Source organism: Notothenia rossii, assembly GCF_949606895.1.
Source record: "Notothenia rossii genome assembly, chromosome: 3".
Lineage (NCBI taxonomy): Eukaryota > Metazoa > Chordata > Actinopteri > Perciformes > Nototheniidae > Notothenia > Notothenia rossii.
This window is the reverse complement of record NC_136901.1, coordinates 24,019,205-24,034,172: the sequence shown is the minus strand read 5'-3', so window position 1 is coordinate 24,034,172 and position 14,968 is coordinate 24,019,205. Positions and strand designations below refer to the sequence as shown.

At 39.0% G+C, this 14,968-nt stretch overlaps 3 protein-coding genes across 7 annotated transcripts; 2 read left to right on the top strand and 1 right to left on the bottom strand.

The window, feature by feature from the left end:
• Positions 1 to 272: 272 nt before the first annotated feature.
• Positions 273 to 4,018, top strand: otub1b (OTU deubiquitinase, ubiquitin aldehyde binding 1b). Its single transcript, XM_079672957.1, has 7 exons — positions 273 to 380; positions 1,623 to 1,687; positions 1,879 to 1,977; positions 2,082 to 2,200; positions 2,503 to 2,587; positions 2,837 to 3,031; positions 3,463 to 4,018. Exons 1-7 carry the CDS (start codon positions 338 to 340, stop codon positions 3,658 to 3,660), a joined length of 804 nt encoding a protein of 267 aa, XP_079529083.1. The 5' UTR covers positions 273 to 337; the 3' UTR covers positions 3,661 to 4,018.
• Positions 4,019 to 4,718: 700 nt separating this feature from the next.
• Positions 4,719 to 12,435, top strand: cskmt (citrate synthase lysine methyltransferase). 5 transcript variants are annotated; one of them, XM_079670339.1, is made up of 4 exons: positions 4,731 to 4,877; positions 5,098 to 5,476; positions 7,938 to 8,091; positions 9,274 to 12,435. In XM_079670339.1, exons 3-4 carry the CDS (start codon positions 7,950 to 7,952, stop codon positions 9,948 to 9,950), a joined length of 819 nt encoding a protein of 272 aa, XP_079526465.1. In that variant the 5' UTR covers positions 4,731 to 4,877; positions 5,098 to 5,476; positions 7,938 to 7,949; the 3' UTR covers positions 9,951 to 12,435. The 5 variants fall into 5 exon arrangements, with proteins under 5 accessions (XP_079526467.1, XP_079526465.1, XP_079526464.1 ...); XM_079670338.1 differs by lacking the exon at positions 7,938 to 8,091; XM_079670340.1 differs by lacking the exon at positions 5,098 to 5,476 and having other exon boundaries at positions 4,753 to 4,877.
• On the bottom strand, positions 11,934 to 14,611 carry LOC307032403 (ependymin-like). Its single transcript, XM_079670344.1, has 6 exons — positions 14,478 to 14,611; positions 14,285 to 14,319; positions 14,042 to 14,176; positions 13,767 to 13,959; positions 13,526 to 13,613; positions 11,934 to 12,875 (listed from the first exon to the last, which is right to left on the bottom strand). The coding sequence occupies exons 1-6, from the start codon at positions 14,542 to 14,544 to the stop codon at positions 12,752 to 12,754; spliced, it is 642 nt and encodes a 213-aa protein (XP_079526470.1). The 5' UTR covers positions 14,545 to 14,611; the 3' UTR covers positions 11,934 to 12,751.
• Between the last annotated feature and the right edge of the window lie 357 nt (positions 14,612 to 14,968).

The following is a 14,968-nucleotide window of genomic DNA, read 5'->3' as shown; positions in this document are numbered from 1 at the left end:
AATTGTATTTGGGTTGAATATCCTTGAAATCACCCCAAATATCTTTTTTTTTCTTTTTTTATGATATTGTGTTGCCTATCATGACATGGCTCATTGGTTATGGGGACAACTAGGCCACAAGTAAATAAGTAGCCAACTAGTTAAGTTTAAAAAGTAGGTTATGAGCAAACAAGACTGCTGATAGTTTGGTTTACTATCGGCAGTTTTGGCAAGAAAAAGGTCGAATATCAATCAACCAATCAAATAAAGCTAACAGAAAATAAACAAACAAGACTGGACCGGAAGTGAGTAATGAATGAAGTCATGCAGAAGGAGGAAATAGATCTCGATAGCTAAGATGGCGGAGGAGCAGCAGGAATCATCACAGCCAGAGGTGGGGGGTGAGTGAAACAGTTGCAACACAAAATATTCAACTAACAGTGTGGTCATTTCTCTTGCAAATGAAGCCCGAACCGATACGAGTGTCCGCTCGACGTTTCAGCCGCTGTCCTCTCTGCGGGGCCGGGGGCTGGCATGGAGCGATGAGGCCACAGCTAGTTGGCTAATGTTAGCTAGCTACCATTGCTACACAAAGAGAAAACGCTTGTTTAGTTACTGTCATGGCAGCAATAAGTGGCAGTCCCACCATTTTTGACTTGGGGAAATGTTGAAAATGTATGCTCAACATTAGAAGACAGGACATCCCGTTTTTAGTAGCTAGAACAACCGTTTTTGTCGTGACTTGAATTTGTTTTGTTTTCGCTCGGGTCGAGCTAGCCATGTTGAGCTGACTGACGTTAGCTGATGTTCTCATTGAAGTGGTTTCATGTTAACTGCTGACTATGGCTGAAACCTCTGTGGTGACGACATGTCATACAAATAGGGAGAGACAATATAGATGTATAGCTTTTAAGTACATATCCATTTGATTATTGTTTTTATTTACGTCAGTGCAATGTTGATTTCACTAACCAGCATGGGGGGAAAAGTACTCGGATCTAAAAGTAGAAGTACAAAAGTATAGGAATACTCTGTCAAAGTAAAAGTCCTGCATTTAAAATGTTACTTAAGAAAAGTACAAAAGTATTAGCATCAACATGTACTTAAAGTACAAAAAAAATAAAAGTACTCATTATGCAGATTGCCCCACTTCAGAATAATATAGGATGTGTTTTGATTATAATTAATGATGCATTAAAGTGTTATCAAAGCTGCTGAAGGTGCAGATAGTTTTAATGACTTTGTAAACGGCAGGGTATCTTTACATTGTGTTTGTTGAAACTCCTTGCAGCAATTGTTTAGCTATTCGCTTAGCAAGTTCATTTTTGTAGACATCTAGCCTTGTTTAGCTAAATAATTAATTAGCTCTAACAATGCTATCCTTAAAAAATCCTGCTGTTAGCATTGCATTTGTGGCATATTCAATATGCAGCACTGATCTTGACAGCTATGTCTCCTCAGATTTGAACCTGACCAATTTTCTATCATGATATCCATTATTAACACTGGCCCTGATTTGATACAGATTTTTAAAATCCAATTGCCAATCACTAGATTAAATTTCAGCCATCATGGTGGTTATCATTTCCCTTTTTAGAGTTTGTACTCTGAAAGCCTAATTATTCTGTCCCCTTGTCTAAAAGGAGGAGTGAACTGCCTTGCATACGACGAGGCCATCATCGCTCAACAGGACAGAATTCAGCAGGAGGTGAGAAATCCATTTTCAATGAAGATCCAGATCAGAAAGTTTCACATTCTATTCATTTTCAGAAGTGTTCAGAAAACCCAACTGATGCCTAAAATGTACTAATGTTCTAGTATTCACTGTTTTGGTCAGAATAGAGGCACCCATGAGGGACGTTTTTCTAATGATCTATTTTGTGTGTGTGTGGGCTGCAGATAGCCAACAGTAACCCTTTAGTGTCGGACAGACAGGACCTGGCGGTGCTGCAGAGGGAGTACGCTGACGAGGACACAGTTTATCAGCTCAAGATCAAGGTAAGTCAAAGGTTACTGTACCTACCGAACCAAAATGTATGTCTATTGCATACTCAAATAGTCTGTGCACAGTTTTTGTAAAACTCTTTTTTTTTTTTTTGCAGGACCTACATAAAAAATACTCGTGCATTCGTAAGACGCGACCAGATGGGAACTGTTTCTACAGAGCCTTTGGCTTCGCACATCTCGAATCGCTGCTTGATGACAGCAAGGAACTTCAGAAGTGAGTGTCACAGTGGTTACTGTTTGTGCTGTAGTCACTTTTGGTCACACTTTTGTTGTAGTGTTTGATAGCGTTACTTTAGCTAAAGAGAGAGTGGAAGCGAAGCACCCGTAGGTCATCGGAAGCAAAAACTGATTTTCTGCTCAAAAAATGATGGTCTGCTCTGTCAGGTATTTTGTTTTCTGAGTGCGTAGCTCTTGGTCAGTTTGTCCTGTTATCAATTCTACTTAAGGTCTAACAAACACTATTATTGATGGCCCACATTTCACAAGGTTTTTGAATACATGTTTTTGTCTCTTCAGGTTCAAAGCAGTTGCAACTAAAAGTAAACAGGACCTGGTTAATGAAGGCTTCACTGAGTTTACCATTGAAGACTTTCACAACACTGTGAGTGTCTTGTTCAAGAAAAATGACATTTCTTATTTATTTCTATCTACTGAGCCAAGATGAAGATATTTCCCCTATATTATAAAGTAGTAGAAAGCATGATATTATTATTTTGTTTATTGAAGTGAACAGTAGTAACGTTTTGTCGGATCAAAATTGTGAAATGTTTGAATCTCGCATTAGGTATACTATAGCCATCATCTTGTTGGATTATGTTTCTAATGATATGAATAATGTGTTTTCTCAAAGTTCATGGACCTGATCGATCTGTGTGAGAAACGGCCGACCCTGCAGGAAGTGCTGAACTCCTTCAACGACCAGAACGTGTCAGACTATTTGGTCGTGTACCTGCGGCTGCTCACCTCCGGCTACCTGCAGAGAGAGTACGGATTCTTTCAGCATTTCATCGAAGGAGGACGCTCTGTCAAGGAGTTCTGTCAGCAGGTTAGTTTTGAAAATGCTTTCTTTAGTGAACTTCACTAAAGAAAACGTCTAGTTCATGAGAAGCAAATGTGGGTCTCTAAATGATCATTTTAATAGAAAAGATGGGCTTAAAGGCATTTATGTACAAATTGAAATATGCTTTTTTTGCTTCAACAAAAGTCAGCCATTCTTGGGTGAATAAGATTTATTTTATTGATCCTTAATTTGAGAAATATTTTCATTACAGAAGCTTGTAAACAAGGCATTGCACACGATGGATGAAAATGAGTAGGAAATGATCAAAATAAAAATATTTACATATTAACAGTGAAAGATATATATCTTTAAGGATGTCAGAAATGTTCTGAATCTATCTATTCCAGTTCTGCAAAAACAAACTCACAATAAACAAACTAATACCTGATTTTAAACGATTTTCCTTGTTTTCAAAGGAGGTAGAGCCCATGTCTAAAGAAAGCGACCACATTCACATCATCGCCTTAGCCCAGGCCCTGGACATTTCCATTCTGGTGGAGTACATGGATAGAGGAGAGGGAGGAACAGTCAATCACCACGTCTTCCCTGAAGGAGGTGACCCACGCATCTTCCTCCTCTATAGACCCGGCCATTACGACATCTTGTACAAATAACACTCCTGGCCACAGCCCATCTCATCGTCTGGGTAAAAAAACAACATCAGCAGCCGCATTGATGAAGCATACGTGTGCGAGATTACACACATGTATTTGAAAAAAATTAAATATAAAGTCACATTACATGCCTCCCGTTCCCCTTCGCCCCAAACTCCCAAGTTTCTCCTCAGTCATCACAAAATGGTTAATAAAAAAAAAAAATCTTTGGAAAATAGAAGTGACTCCAGGCATTTATAGTTGTACAGGTTTTTTTTTTCTTTTGTGGTTGTAAATGTTATCTTCTTGCTTTATGTTGGATTATTTTCCTTTGTTACACTGCGTTTCATTGAGTTTTATTAAAGGGATTTAAATCTTATTTATTGTCATTATTTCTTGTGCAGTGCTTTTTTTCTAAGTCAGGTTGAACAAGGGCTGCAACAAATTATCATCAAATAATCACTTTTTCTCTCACCTTAAGAAATCTGAACAATAGTTAACCTTGCTTTACATGTTAACTGTTGTACACTTAAGGTAATCATTAAGCATCATCAAACTTTACAACCGCACATACAACCGGGTTTCAGATTATGCATGGTTTCCCAGGGTAAATTTAACAATAAGAGGTTTCATGCAAGTTAAGTTTCTAATTATTGACTTGCCTTCTACCCCTGACAGATCAGCTCTCCCCCATACTAATACAATAATGTTTTTATGTAGGTCTCACAGGGTTCAATTACAATTAATTAATAAACATTGTAAATATCCTGTCAATTACACCTCCAACTGTAAAAGAGATTTATGCTGAAGCAGTAGGACTATTTTCCTAATTCATGCAGGCACTCAAAGTGCACCATTAGAATAATAACGCTTAAAACAATGGGACAAATATAATAAAATATGCTTTAAATACAATAAATAAGGGGTTACTGAAGTTACTACAGGAAAACAGTTCCTTCTTTTTATCATCAAAAATATGTGCTTTGTTTACAACACATGCGCAGTCGCGTCATTGCTGCATAACCTAGTCAAATATCGTCTCTAAATCAACAGATGATGTCTCCTACTACTTTTTGTGGGTTGTTGGTACCAACAAATATGGGCGGAGTGAGAGCTCTTTCTCCTGGGGAAGAGTAAGACCAAGCAGGACTGACAGAAAATGTCTCCGCTAGCAAAGTCGCTGACAATGTCAGGAAGGAGAATAGCTGCAGCGTGGATACGGCATCACTCTGTTACAAGTGCGTTCAACGTTTAATTACTAATTTTAAGTGCATATGGATTTAAATGTTTTGTATTGGTGTTGTGATATGAGAGACACATGATAGGGTCACTAGCAGCCAACAAGCTAGTTAGCGTTAGCCAAGGAGTCGGAGACAACTTGGTACAGGGAGTTAGAACTGTTATATGTTAGTGGACGAGTTCACTTTTAATGATTTAGGACGTTTTACTGAGTTGCAGGTTTGTGTACAAATGAATTCAAGAGTCGAGGGAATGTGACGTCACCAACGGCAACTTAGCCATCTTCGGAGGCGAACGCAACCTACAGCTAGCAAAGTAGCATATGTTTTCACTCAACACTTTTTTTAAATGATGGTCAGTGGGCGTTGTTGTGTCCTTGGCTGTAAGAGCCGACCCCACGACAAACGGCAACAAGAGAAGATGGATCCGGTTGTATTCGTTTCCCACATGGAAACTCTACGAGGGAGACCATGTAGCCAACATCACCAAGAGACGCCAGATGGCATGGGTGGCAGCTGTAAGAAAGAGACCTCACCTTTGACAACATACCGCAATATACCCATGTCGGCCAAGATCTGCTTTCTGCATTTCCATACAGGTGAGTTTATCATGATCAGAGGAGGAAGAAGTACACTGATCTTAAGTAATGGTAAGAAGTACCAGAGTGTAAGAATACAATTAAAAGTCCTGCAATCAAAATGTTACTCAAGTAAAAGTACACAAGTATGAGCAGCAAAATATACTTATAAAGTACAAAAAGTAAAATTGTCAAAGCTGGTGTAGGTCGAGTTAATTTGAATTACTTTTTATACTGCAGGCTATCTTGTTAATTTTACTCCAGGTGTAACTAAAGTCTTATTTAAGTGTTTATATGTCACATTTAGGGAACTGTGTAATATATACCTGGCTGCTAAATCCTAAGAACTGTTACAGGATTTGTATTTTGAAAAGTATTTTTTTTGTACTTATATTTTTTTATTATATTTTTTATTATATCATAACTTAGTAACTTTTTTTTTAACATATGTAACATTAAGCTGTCTGTGGCTCTTTCCTGCTGTAACGATGCAAATGTCCCCTCTGTGGTACTAATAAAGGTATTCTGATTAACAATAACTAAAGATATTATAAAATGTAGTGGTGTAAAAGTAAACTCTGAATTGTAGTGGGGTGAAAGTACAAATCTGCAAAAAATTGAAATACTCAAGTAAAAATACAAGTCGCTTAAAATTGTACTTAGGTTACTTACTTGAGTAAATGTACTTTGTTACTCTACACCACTGATAATGCTATACCAGGGGTCGGCAACCTTTTTGATATGAAGTGCCATTTAAAAAAAAATGTTTTATCAGCGTGCCAACGATCGAGAATTATCAACGGGGGGGGGGAGGGGGGGGTAGAGGAGCTTGACGCTCGTGAACTATCAGCAGGAGGGTGGGGGGAGCCTCGCTGTGGGGAAGCAGTGTGTGGACCTGTCAGCGCAACTTACATGATGTCGAATTTAACAAACACATTTAAATAATTGGTTTAAACGGCATAATAATAAGGACGATCGTCCGTTCTGTGATTCTCCAGAACACACATGTTATGATATTAGGGTCATGCAGAGTGAGATGAGATCGCTGTCCCTTTAAGAGAGAGAGAGAGAGAGAGAGAGAGAGAGGGGTGTGGCTTGTGTGTGTGTGTGGATGGTAGAGGGTTATGGCTAGAAAGGATCCGTCTAGTGTCAATATGACGTCACGTTCTCGTTGTAACTCGTTGTAATCGGAGCGGCTCGGAAACACATCTACAGATGTAACATGATGCAACATACACATTAATGCAGCAGCAATATTAATAGAGAAAAATCAGAAATAATAGTAAAACACTGCAAGGGAACATTTTATTGCACCAGGAACTATCTTGGGACTTTTACTGTGACAACGTTGATTTGCCTATGAATAAAAAATAAACCATAGTGTTGGTGATCTACAGTGTTGTCATTCTTCTTTGAACACCAGCAAGACCGCTAACACCCTATTTCAACAATCACACTCCCTGTAATTGACATAATTAATAGATAGTTTAGCTTCTCATTATCATTTGCTGGGGCCCACTGATGTTAACGATCGTAACTGAAAGGCTGCCTGCCAAACGTAAACATTCAGCCACGTGACATTCAGCCAAACTCTCGCGAGAGTTTTACATAAGACAGATCCTTTCTAGCCATAACCATGGTAGAGCGACAGTGAGGGAACGTGTGTTTGTTTCTGGAAGTGAAACGAGGCAGCAGAAAAACAGAGGTCTGTGATGTATTTTGTGAAACAGAAGAACAGCTAAATAAATGCAACGGCCTCCTAAGAAGAGCTTGCCTCTCTCCAGTCATTTAAGCTAAGTGGGTTATTGAACCTGAAGCTTGTTGCTTCTTCCTTCTTCGACTACGGTCTGGAAGCCGACAGGAAAGTTCAACACACAGATGGCCAGTCCGCCCCTTTGTAGCATATTATTTCGATGAGAGATGAGCAGATCGCCACTGGGTTTTCAACTAAATACACAGCCACGCAAAAACTGCGGCATTTGTACAGCTCCTTATGGGTACTGCAATTAGTGAAGTGCTTTCCTCCGTGGTGAAACGATCAGCACTGCACCACGGAGGAAAGCGGCAGAAAGTCACCTGGAGATAAAGAGAGCGGGGCTGCGTTGCGTGCATGGCTTCCTTCTGCAGGTAACGGGGAGACGCGCTCTGGCGGCGGTCTCGTTCAGGATCCGAAAATACAATTTAAATATTTTTGCACACTTATTCCACTTATTCCTAGTGTGCCACTGGTTACGGTGCCGCGTGCCAATGCTGGCACGCGTGCCAGGGGTTGCCGACCCCTGTGCTATACCAATTTCACTTGATGCTGTGTGCGTGTTAAATTCCATTCATCCTATTTCTAGGAAGCAAACCTAGTGTAACGTTACCAAGCTAACAAACATTATCCAGCAACAGCAACCTTACACAGAAACAATCACAACCTTTTTTTCTCAGAAAGTTAATTTTCACCCTGCTGACAGAATACATCCTTGATGTTTTTCAGGAACACCAGCATATGATAGGCGGCTGTGGATCAGTGGGTAGAGTGCTGGACTTTGAATCAGGGGACAGCAAGTTCGAGTCAGCATGTCGGTGTGTCCCTGGGCAAGACACTTCATCCCAAATTGCTCCTGTGCGGATTGTCCACAGTACTGAATGTATGTAAGTCGCTTTGGATACAAGCGTCTAACAAATGACATGTAATAATATGAAATGAAGGAGACAAAACCAGACTGGGCTCCATCTGTACTGCTGGGGCACTCAGAAGTCAAGGTATCAACATGTGGATGTTTTGACAGAAGAGTCCACAGAGAGAAGACGAAGCTACCACCCACAGTAGAGGAATCAAAAGCCCGAATGTGACTTTTGTAAGGTTTGGCAAGAGGAAATCAACCGCCTAGGAAGAAAACACTAGGCTGAGGTTGGAGCTAGAAAAGAGGAAGCTGGTTGAAAAGTTTCTGCAAGATGCTAATTCCTGAAATCAAAAACTTCACAGGACTTCCATGTTTTGCCATGTGCTCATGTTTGCTATATCACGCCTCCTCAAACATCAAGAATCAGCTACGATCCTGCATCTAAGGCTCAATCTCCACGTCCAACACTTGGATCACCTCTTCTGTGTTGACAGAAAAACAATCTCCACCAGATTCAGAGACGCCATACGTCTGTCTTATCCCTTTTGTGTAATCCTTCAGGGAAAATAGAGTACTTGCAGGGCACTATGCCACATCAGGTTGTGGAGCCTTTTGGAAATCTTGTTGCAGTCGTTTTGGGCTGGTCCCTTAATTTAGTCTGACTGTGGGTTTGATATAAGGGACTGAGTGCAGGACTTAAGGACAGACATAAGGTGTTTGACAATACCTTTAACATTCTCAAATGGACTTGGGTGGTGTCATATTGGGAGACAATTTACTTGCTTATGTAGATAATAACATGTTATGTGTTGTGTTACTCAATGAGGCTGCATAGAATGATAGTTTCTCAGGTGTGTATCCATTGTGTGAGAGTGCCATCTGCTGACTGTTAACTGTAAGTGTCAAAAGAGGGGCACCAACATCAGTATCAGTGATCAAGATTATTTGACGATTCTTCTCTTAATTCATAAGATGTGTTAATTTAATATTGTGAAATAATGCTCCTTTGACTCGTTCAAGAGCTTCTTTCTCCTCTTTTTCTTCTTTTGTACTTCATAATACTTTTGCACTTATAGGTACTTAAAGCATTTTCTTACAAGCAGTGAGGACACATTTAATTAACGTATTTGTTACTAAGGTTAGTTCTAAATGCTATTGTTCACTTACTTACTCTCATGGTATAATCTCATCTGTGTTTCTCCTTAGCTGATCTCATTGAAAACATGGATAAGAAAGCAACCTGGGACCGCTTCTATGCTGAGAACAGAAACAGGACAACCACCTTCAAAAACTTTGAGTGGTTCTTCGGATTTGATGCCATCCGGGACTTCATCATGCCATCCTTGCAGACCAAGTCCCACGGAGACGCTCTGCTCCACGTCCTGGATATGGGCTGTGGCACTTCTGCTATAGGGCCCTGTATTTACAGACACTCCCATCTCCCGGTACGGGTCACGTGTGCGGACATCTCTCCCATAGCTGTGAGACAGATGCTGGAACACATCCAAGCCAATACCATCCAACCTCACAATGCTTCCTCTCAGCTTGAGTTTGTAGAGCTGGACTGCATGGAGCTTCAGACACGCTATGTCTGTAGAAGTGTGGACCTTATAGTGGATAAGGGCACCACAGACGCCTTGCTGAGGTCCAAGGAGGGCAAAGGGAAGGCTGGTCTGGTGCTGAAGCAGTGTTTGAAGGTGTTGCGTAGCTCAGGGTCGCTGCTCCAGTTCTCCGATGAAGACCCTGATGCCAGGCTCCTGTGGCTGGAGACTGAGGCCCAGGAGGCGGGGGTGATGTCATCAGATGTTAGTGTGCAGGAGGTGGGGGAGCTCAGGGGAATGACTTACTACTGCTACCAGGTGACTCCTTGTCCTATTGTATAGCAGCTTTAAACATTACAATAAATACATGGAGGGCCATCATATTGTATAAGGAAGCTATTAAACACAATTTTCAAAGAAGGGATGTTTGTTTTATTCTTCGTACCTCATTGTTTAAATGTTTTTATTCGTCACGGCGGGTTACAAATACATTTACGCCAAATACATCCATGTATAATATTCTCAAACACGCTAACACAGACCGTTCAGTTATGAGGCTGACCAAATGCACTTTAAGAGTTAATGTACTGAGATTTGGCAGTCCTCACTCTTCCATCTCTTGTATAGTATACTTTTTTGTATAACCTTTTCATGGTGCTCAGTACTTTGACTTTGCTATGACATGTTCATGGCGTACAATAAAATGATTCTTATTGCATGACTTTTGCATTTGTTTATTTCATAGCATACTGTACATGTCTATTTAATTCATTCATTTTTTTTATGTCATAAATGTCTTCTTACGGCATTCTTATGAATCTTGGCATATTATGCAATTAACTTCGTGACATTTTGATGCAGTACGATACAATGATTTTCTTTAGATTTTTAAAAAGACGTAGTTTTTGGCATTAAAAAAAGCAATATACTATACTACAACTTATTGGCTTTATGGCCTACTTTTTTTATGAAAAGTTTTGTTATAAACATTATGTTCATCTTCATGATGTCTCACATTGTATACTGTATACAAAAAACTTGGTATAGAATGCCGAAGAACCTGAAAAAACGTCATAGTATTATGTCAACAAAAATGTTGTGGTCTGATTGTCAAAAGTATCCAAAAATGATGAAGAATAGTTTGTTAAAAATATCAAAAAAACGATTTATATGTCGATATATATAACTTATGGTGTTTCTTCTGCATATTTACGACATACGACATACTATGTCTTTTCTTTTTCTTTTTCGACATACTTTACTATGTTATTTTTTCACATTTTCGTATGTATGCTATGTTGCAATATGCTAAAATAACATAGCATATTATGCTATGTTATTTTAGCATATCTTCGACATACCGTACTATGCCGTTTTTTTATAATTTCGACCTACTATAGGCTACTGAGTTGTTTTTGCATATTTTCGACATACTATACTATATTTTTTTTTCATATTTTCCACATACTATAGTATACTCTGCCTTTTTCTCATATTTTTGACATATTGTACTACTATGCCTTTTCTTGGTGCATCTTTTGCATAGTTTTTTCCTATTTTTCACATATTATTTATGCCAATGTTTTGCATATTTTTGACATACTATATGTTTTTTTTAAATATTTATATATACTATTATACTAAGACGTTTTACTGTCATTACCTTTTTTTCCTTTTCATTAAATGCATACAATACTATTACTTTTTTTTGATATTTCAAGAGACAAATTAACATTTTACATGGCACAAAACTTTGTATTTTATGATATTTTATTTAGCTAGTTCTTTTTTTCTATTATTGACATAAACACCCTCAGAAAATCAACCTCAGCATTTATTTTGTGTTTTAATATTTGAATACATTTTGACCTGATTAAAACATGAGGTAATACACATTCCAAATGCACATCTCATGTGGGGATTAAAGTGCAACACTGCCCTCTTGTGTATGTATGAATATATAGTATCCATTAGGAAAAATCAAGTCTAGGTTATGTTATGACCCCAACCTCTCTGCTCTGTTTGTCTGCTGTTGTCAGGGAGGGTCCCAAAGGTGTTCCAGGAGCCACCCAGGCCCAGTTTGGTTCGTCACTTGCCCGCTACACTGGCACACACATTACACCCTTATATGTACTGTATAATATATTGTCTTGTTTCCTGTGGTGGTGTCTTGATGATTGTTGGGATTTAATAAATGCATCGCTAACCTGACATGTCTCCTCTCTTTAGTAGCATTTCCTGAGCCGGTTTGTGACAGTTAAGATTTAAAAGTAAAGAGTAAATGAGTATGTAATTTACTTATTTTTAAGTATAAAGATCATCACAAACATTTTCATCTTTAATTTGCACAAGTGCGGATGTGCTGACATACAGTAGGTCAACATCTCTGTTTGAGTAGTACGGTTTATGACCAAATACATGCAGTGTTAATAACATTCCCACCAGCCTCAGCTATTATATTCAGTGCTAATTAAGAAACACTAACTAAGATGGTGAACATGGGAAACATACAATTACATTCTATGTCACCTGTTAGATGCTTTTATCTAAAGCAACTTACATACTGTGGGCAATCCCCACAGGAACAATCTGGGGTGAAGTGTCTCACCCAGGGACACAACGACATGCTGACTGCAGTGGGGTTTGAACTTGTGCTCCCCTGATCCGAACACCAACACTCTATCCACTGCGCCACACGCCCCCCAGCTGAGCATTAGCATCATGTGCATGTTAGCCTTTTGCACTGCTGTGTCATACCTTCACTGGTTTCATGTAAATCAAAGTGGAACATACCTTAATAAACAGATTTCAAAAGCAAGCAAAAAAACCCCAAACAATCTGAATGATTTGATTTCTGATGTTCTATTACTGTTACATCACAAGTGACTTTTTAACTGTAGCCTATCATTTACTTCAACTGTGTTTGTTGTTTTTTTCACTTCTTACATTCAATCTAATGGTTATACACACATAAAACTAACAAGAATTGTATTGATTCAAATGTAATTAATTGCGTCATGAATTCTACCCAAAGATATACCACACCAACGACTGCTACTCAAGTAAAGAAACAATAGAGTGAAAAGAGTCATATTAAAGTATTCATCATCAAAGTGCATCACATATCTAAAACATAGTCTGTTTTAAAACAAGCTGAAGAAGGTCGCTGGATCCTCATCCTCCTCTTCCTCCAGCTGGGCGTCCTTACAAAAACGTGGAGGGTTGAGTTCTTCAGGCTCCACTAATCCAATGACGTTGTTGAAGAAGCTGAAGGTTAAACAAAATATGAAGATCCCGAACTAGCAAACATAACAATGGATGCTACAATAATGTACTGAAATCAAAGAAGATGCAAAAATAAAAACCACAACATTGAATTTTTAGCAGTCGTTAAGCTAAACTAAGCAAACCCTCTCCTGGATTGAGCTTTATATTTTACAGAAGATATGTAGTTGTCTAAATAATCATCGCACGCTGCAAGAAAGAGAATAAGCGTATATGTCGTATGATCTTAAAACATTGGTTGCTGATTGGCTAATGGTTACACAAGCCAAAAAAATCGTTATGACATCTTAAAGTGGACAAAATCTGATCAGCTCATTTCAGACAGGTTTTTATATAAATAGATCAGGACAAAAAGTGAGCAAATCTTTTTTCCTGAAACTTTCAGAATCTCTTTACACAGAGGGGACGCATATTTATTTATAATTAATTACTTGAAAAAGTGGATTTTGCATAATAGGTGACCTTTAAAGCAACAGTTATAGCACTGACACACAGAAATAAAACTTGCCCATTACAATTTTAAAACCTGTGTTTGACAAGTCCAAGCACATTTGACAATTGTTGATAAAGTCTTGTATTGTATTCTTTCAAATAACTTTCGAAATGTGTGAGTTGTCTGTGCACTCACTGACCTGGTCACCATCCATCCACTTTTGTTGGTGTGAAACATGGTGGTGATAGGGACGCATCCAAACTCTGTGACGGTGCTAATGTACTTTGCTGCAGAAACAAAAGAAGATCATAAGTTAGCTGAGGCAGCAAAACCAGACCAGCAGGTTTTGTAAGCATCGACAGAAGAATCACAGAAAGTCATGTGCTACACACGTCGCATATCTGTCCAACTTCCTCTCTGTTAACTTCCTCTAAATCTACCTGTTCTATTCTTCATCTGCAGCTCTCCTTCCCACGAGTTGACCAGGACCCCCTGCCCTGGTCCAGAGGAGCTGCCCAGCACCACCTGTCCTAGCAGGTTAGCGTCCTCTGGGATGGCCAGTGGGTGAAAGTCTGCCTTCAGTGGCTTCTTGCAGCATGTTTTGTTCTTCTTATCTATCTTGTACATGACACCCTGGAGGACAGATTAGCAGTAAAGATGAATATGTGTTGCACACAGAATCTCTGAATGTAGATAGAAATGTTATTGTCATTACCTTTTGGAAGAGTAGAAGTACATCGAAGTGGAAGCTCTTATTGTCATAACTTCCAAACTCTCTGAGGCGGACTCGCTGTCCCAGTGCGTCATAGGTGTACTTGGCATAGGCCATCAGATTCTCTTTTTGGGTAGCCTTGAAAAAGGATACAAATGTATTATTAAAGCAAATTGGATCTTTTTTGAATGAAAGTAATCCAATATTTTTTGCTTTTCACTATTGTGAAAGGAGATACACACTTACCACAGAGAGAGTTCCAGTCAGCAGTCGTGGGGATTCTGTTAGAATAAAATAAATGTTTTTATTACAAATGGATCATATACGTCAAACCTTGCAAATATTTATTCATAAAGCAAAAACAGAACAGCACATAACTGATCGTTATCGTCGCACAGGTAAACTAGATAACAAAATTACATCTTTTTGTTCTACTTACTGCATGGTTTGGGTCTCTGAGCCAGGCAGCTCGCTGACAGGAACACCAGCAGGATGAAGGCTCTCATGCTGTCCGATGGCAGAAACACTTTCCTCTGCACACAGATCCAGATATGCTGCTGCAACTGAGTTCACTTCCTTATAAACACACAGGGGAGGCTCCCAGTCTGCATCCACTGCCAGGTTTTCTAACAGTCCTGAGAAGCTCACACACCTGCTCTCAGAATATATTTGTTTTAATGTTATTAATGTGCAGCATCCCCGTGACCCAGCTGGCACAAGGTTTATAGCCTGAGATGTTTAATCATGACATCTCATTTATTTCTTCCAATAGTTGCTATCTTTTATTGTAGTAGCACATTTTTTATGTAAACCTTTAAAATAGGACATCCAGGGGACTATTTGGGTTCAATACTCCAGATTTTGTAGTATCTAAAATGAACGTGTTTTGCATGGATGTTTATTTCTGAAATGATATAGTCATGTTTATAC

Coding starts and splice junctions, on each gene's coding strand:
- otub1b (XM_079672957.1), top strand. CDS start 338: ATGGCGGAGGAGCAGCAGGAATCATCACAGCCAGAGGTGGGGG. Junction 1,688..1,878: donor AGGACAGAATTCAGCAGGAG/GTGAGAAATCCA, acceptor TGTGGGCTGCAG/ATAGCCAACAGTAACCCTTT. Junction 2,588..2,836: donor TTGAAGACTTTCACAACACT/GTGAGTGTCTTG, acceptor GTTTTCTCAAAG/TTCATGGACCTGATCGATCT.
- cskmt (XM_079670338.1), top strand. CDS start 5,227: ATGATGGTCAGTGGGCGTTGTTGTGTCCTTGGCTGTAAGAGCCGACCC. Junction 5,477..9,273: donor CTTTCTGCATTTCCATACAG/GTGAGTTTATCA, acceptor GTTTCTCCTTAG/CTGATCTCATTGAAAACATG.
- LOC307032403 (XM_079670344.1), bottom strand. CDS start 14,544: ATGAGAGCCTTCATCCTGCTGGTGTTCCTGTCAGCGAGCTGCCTGGCT. Junction 14,320..14,477: donor TCAGAGACCCAAACCATGCA/GTAAGTAGAACA, acceptor TTATTCTAACAG/AATCCCCACGACTGCTGACT. Junction 14,177..14,284: donor TGACTGGAACTCTCTCTGTG/GTAAGTGTGTAT, acceptor TCCTTTTTCAAG/GCTACCCAAAAAGAGAATCT.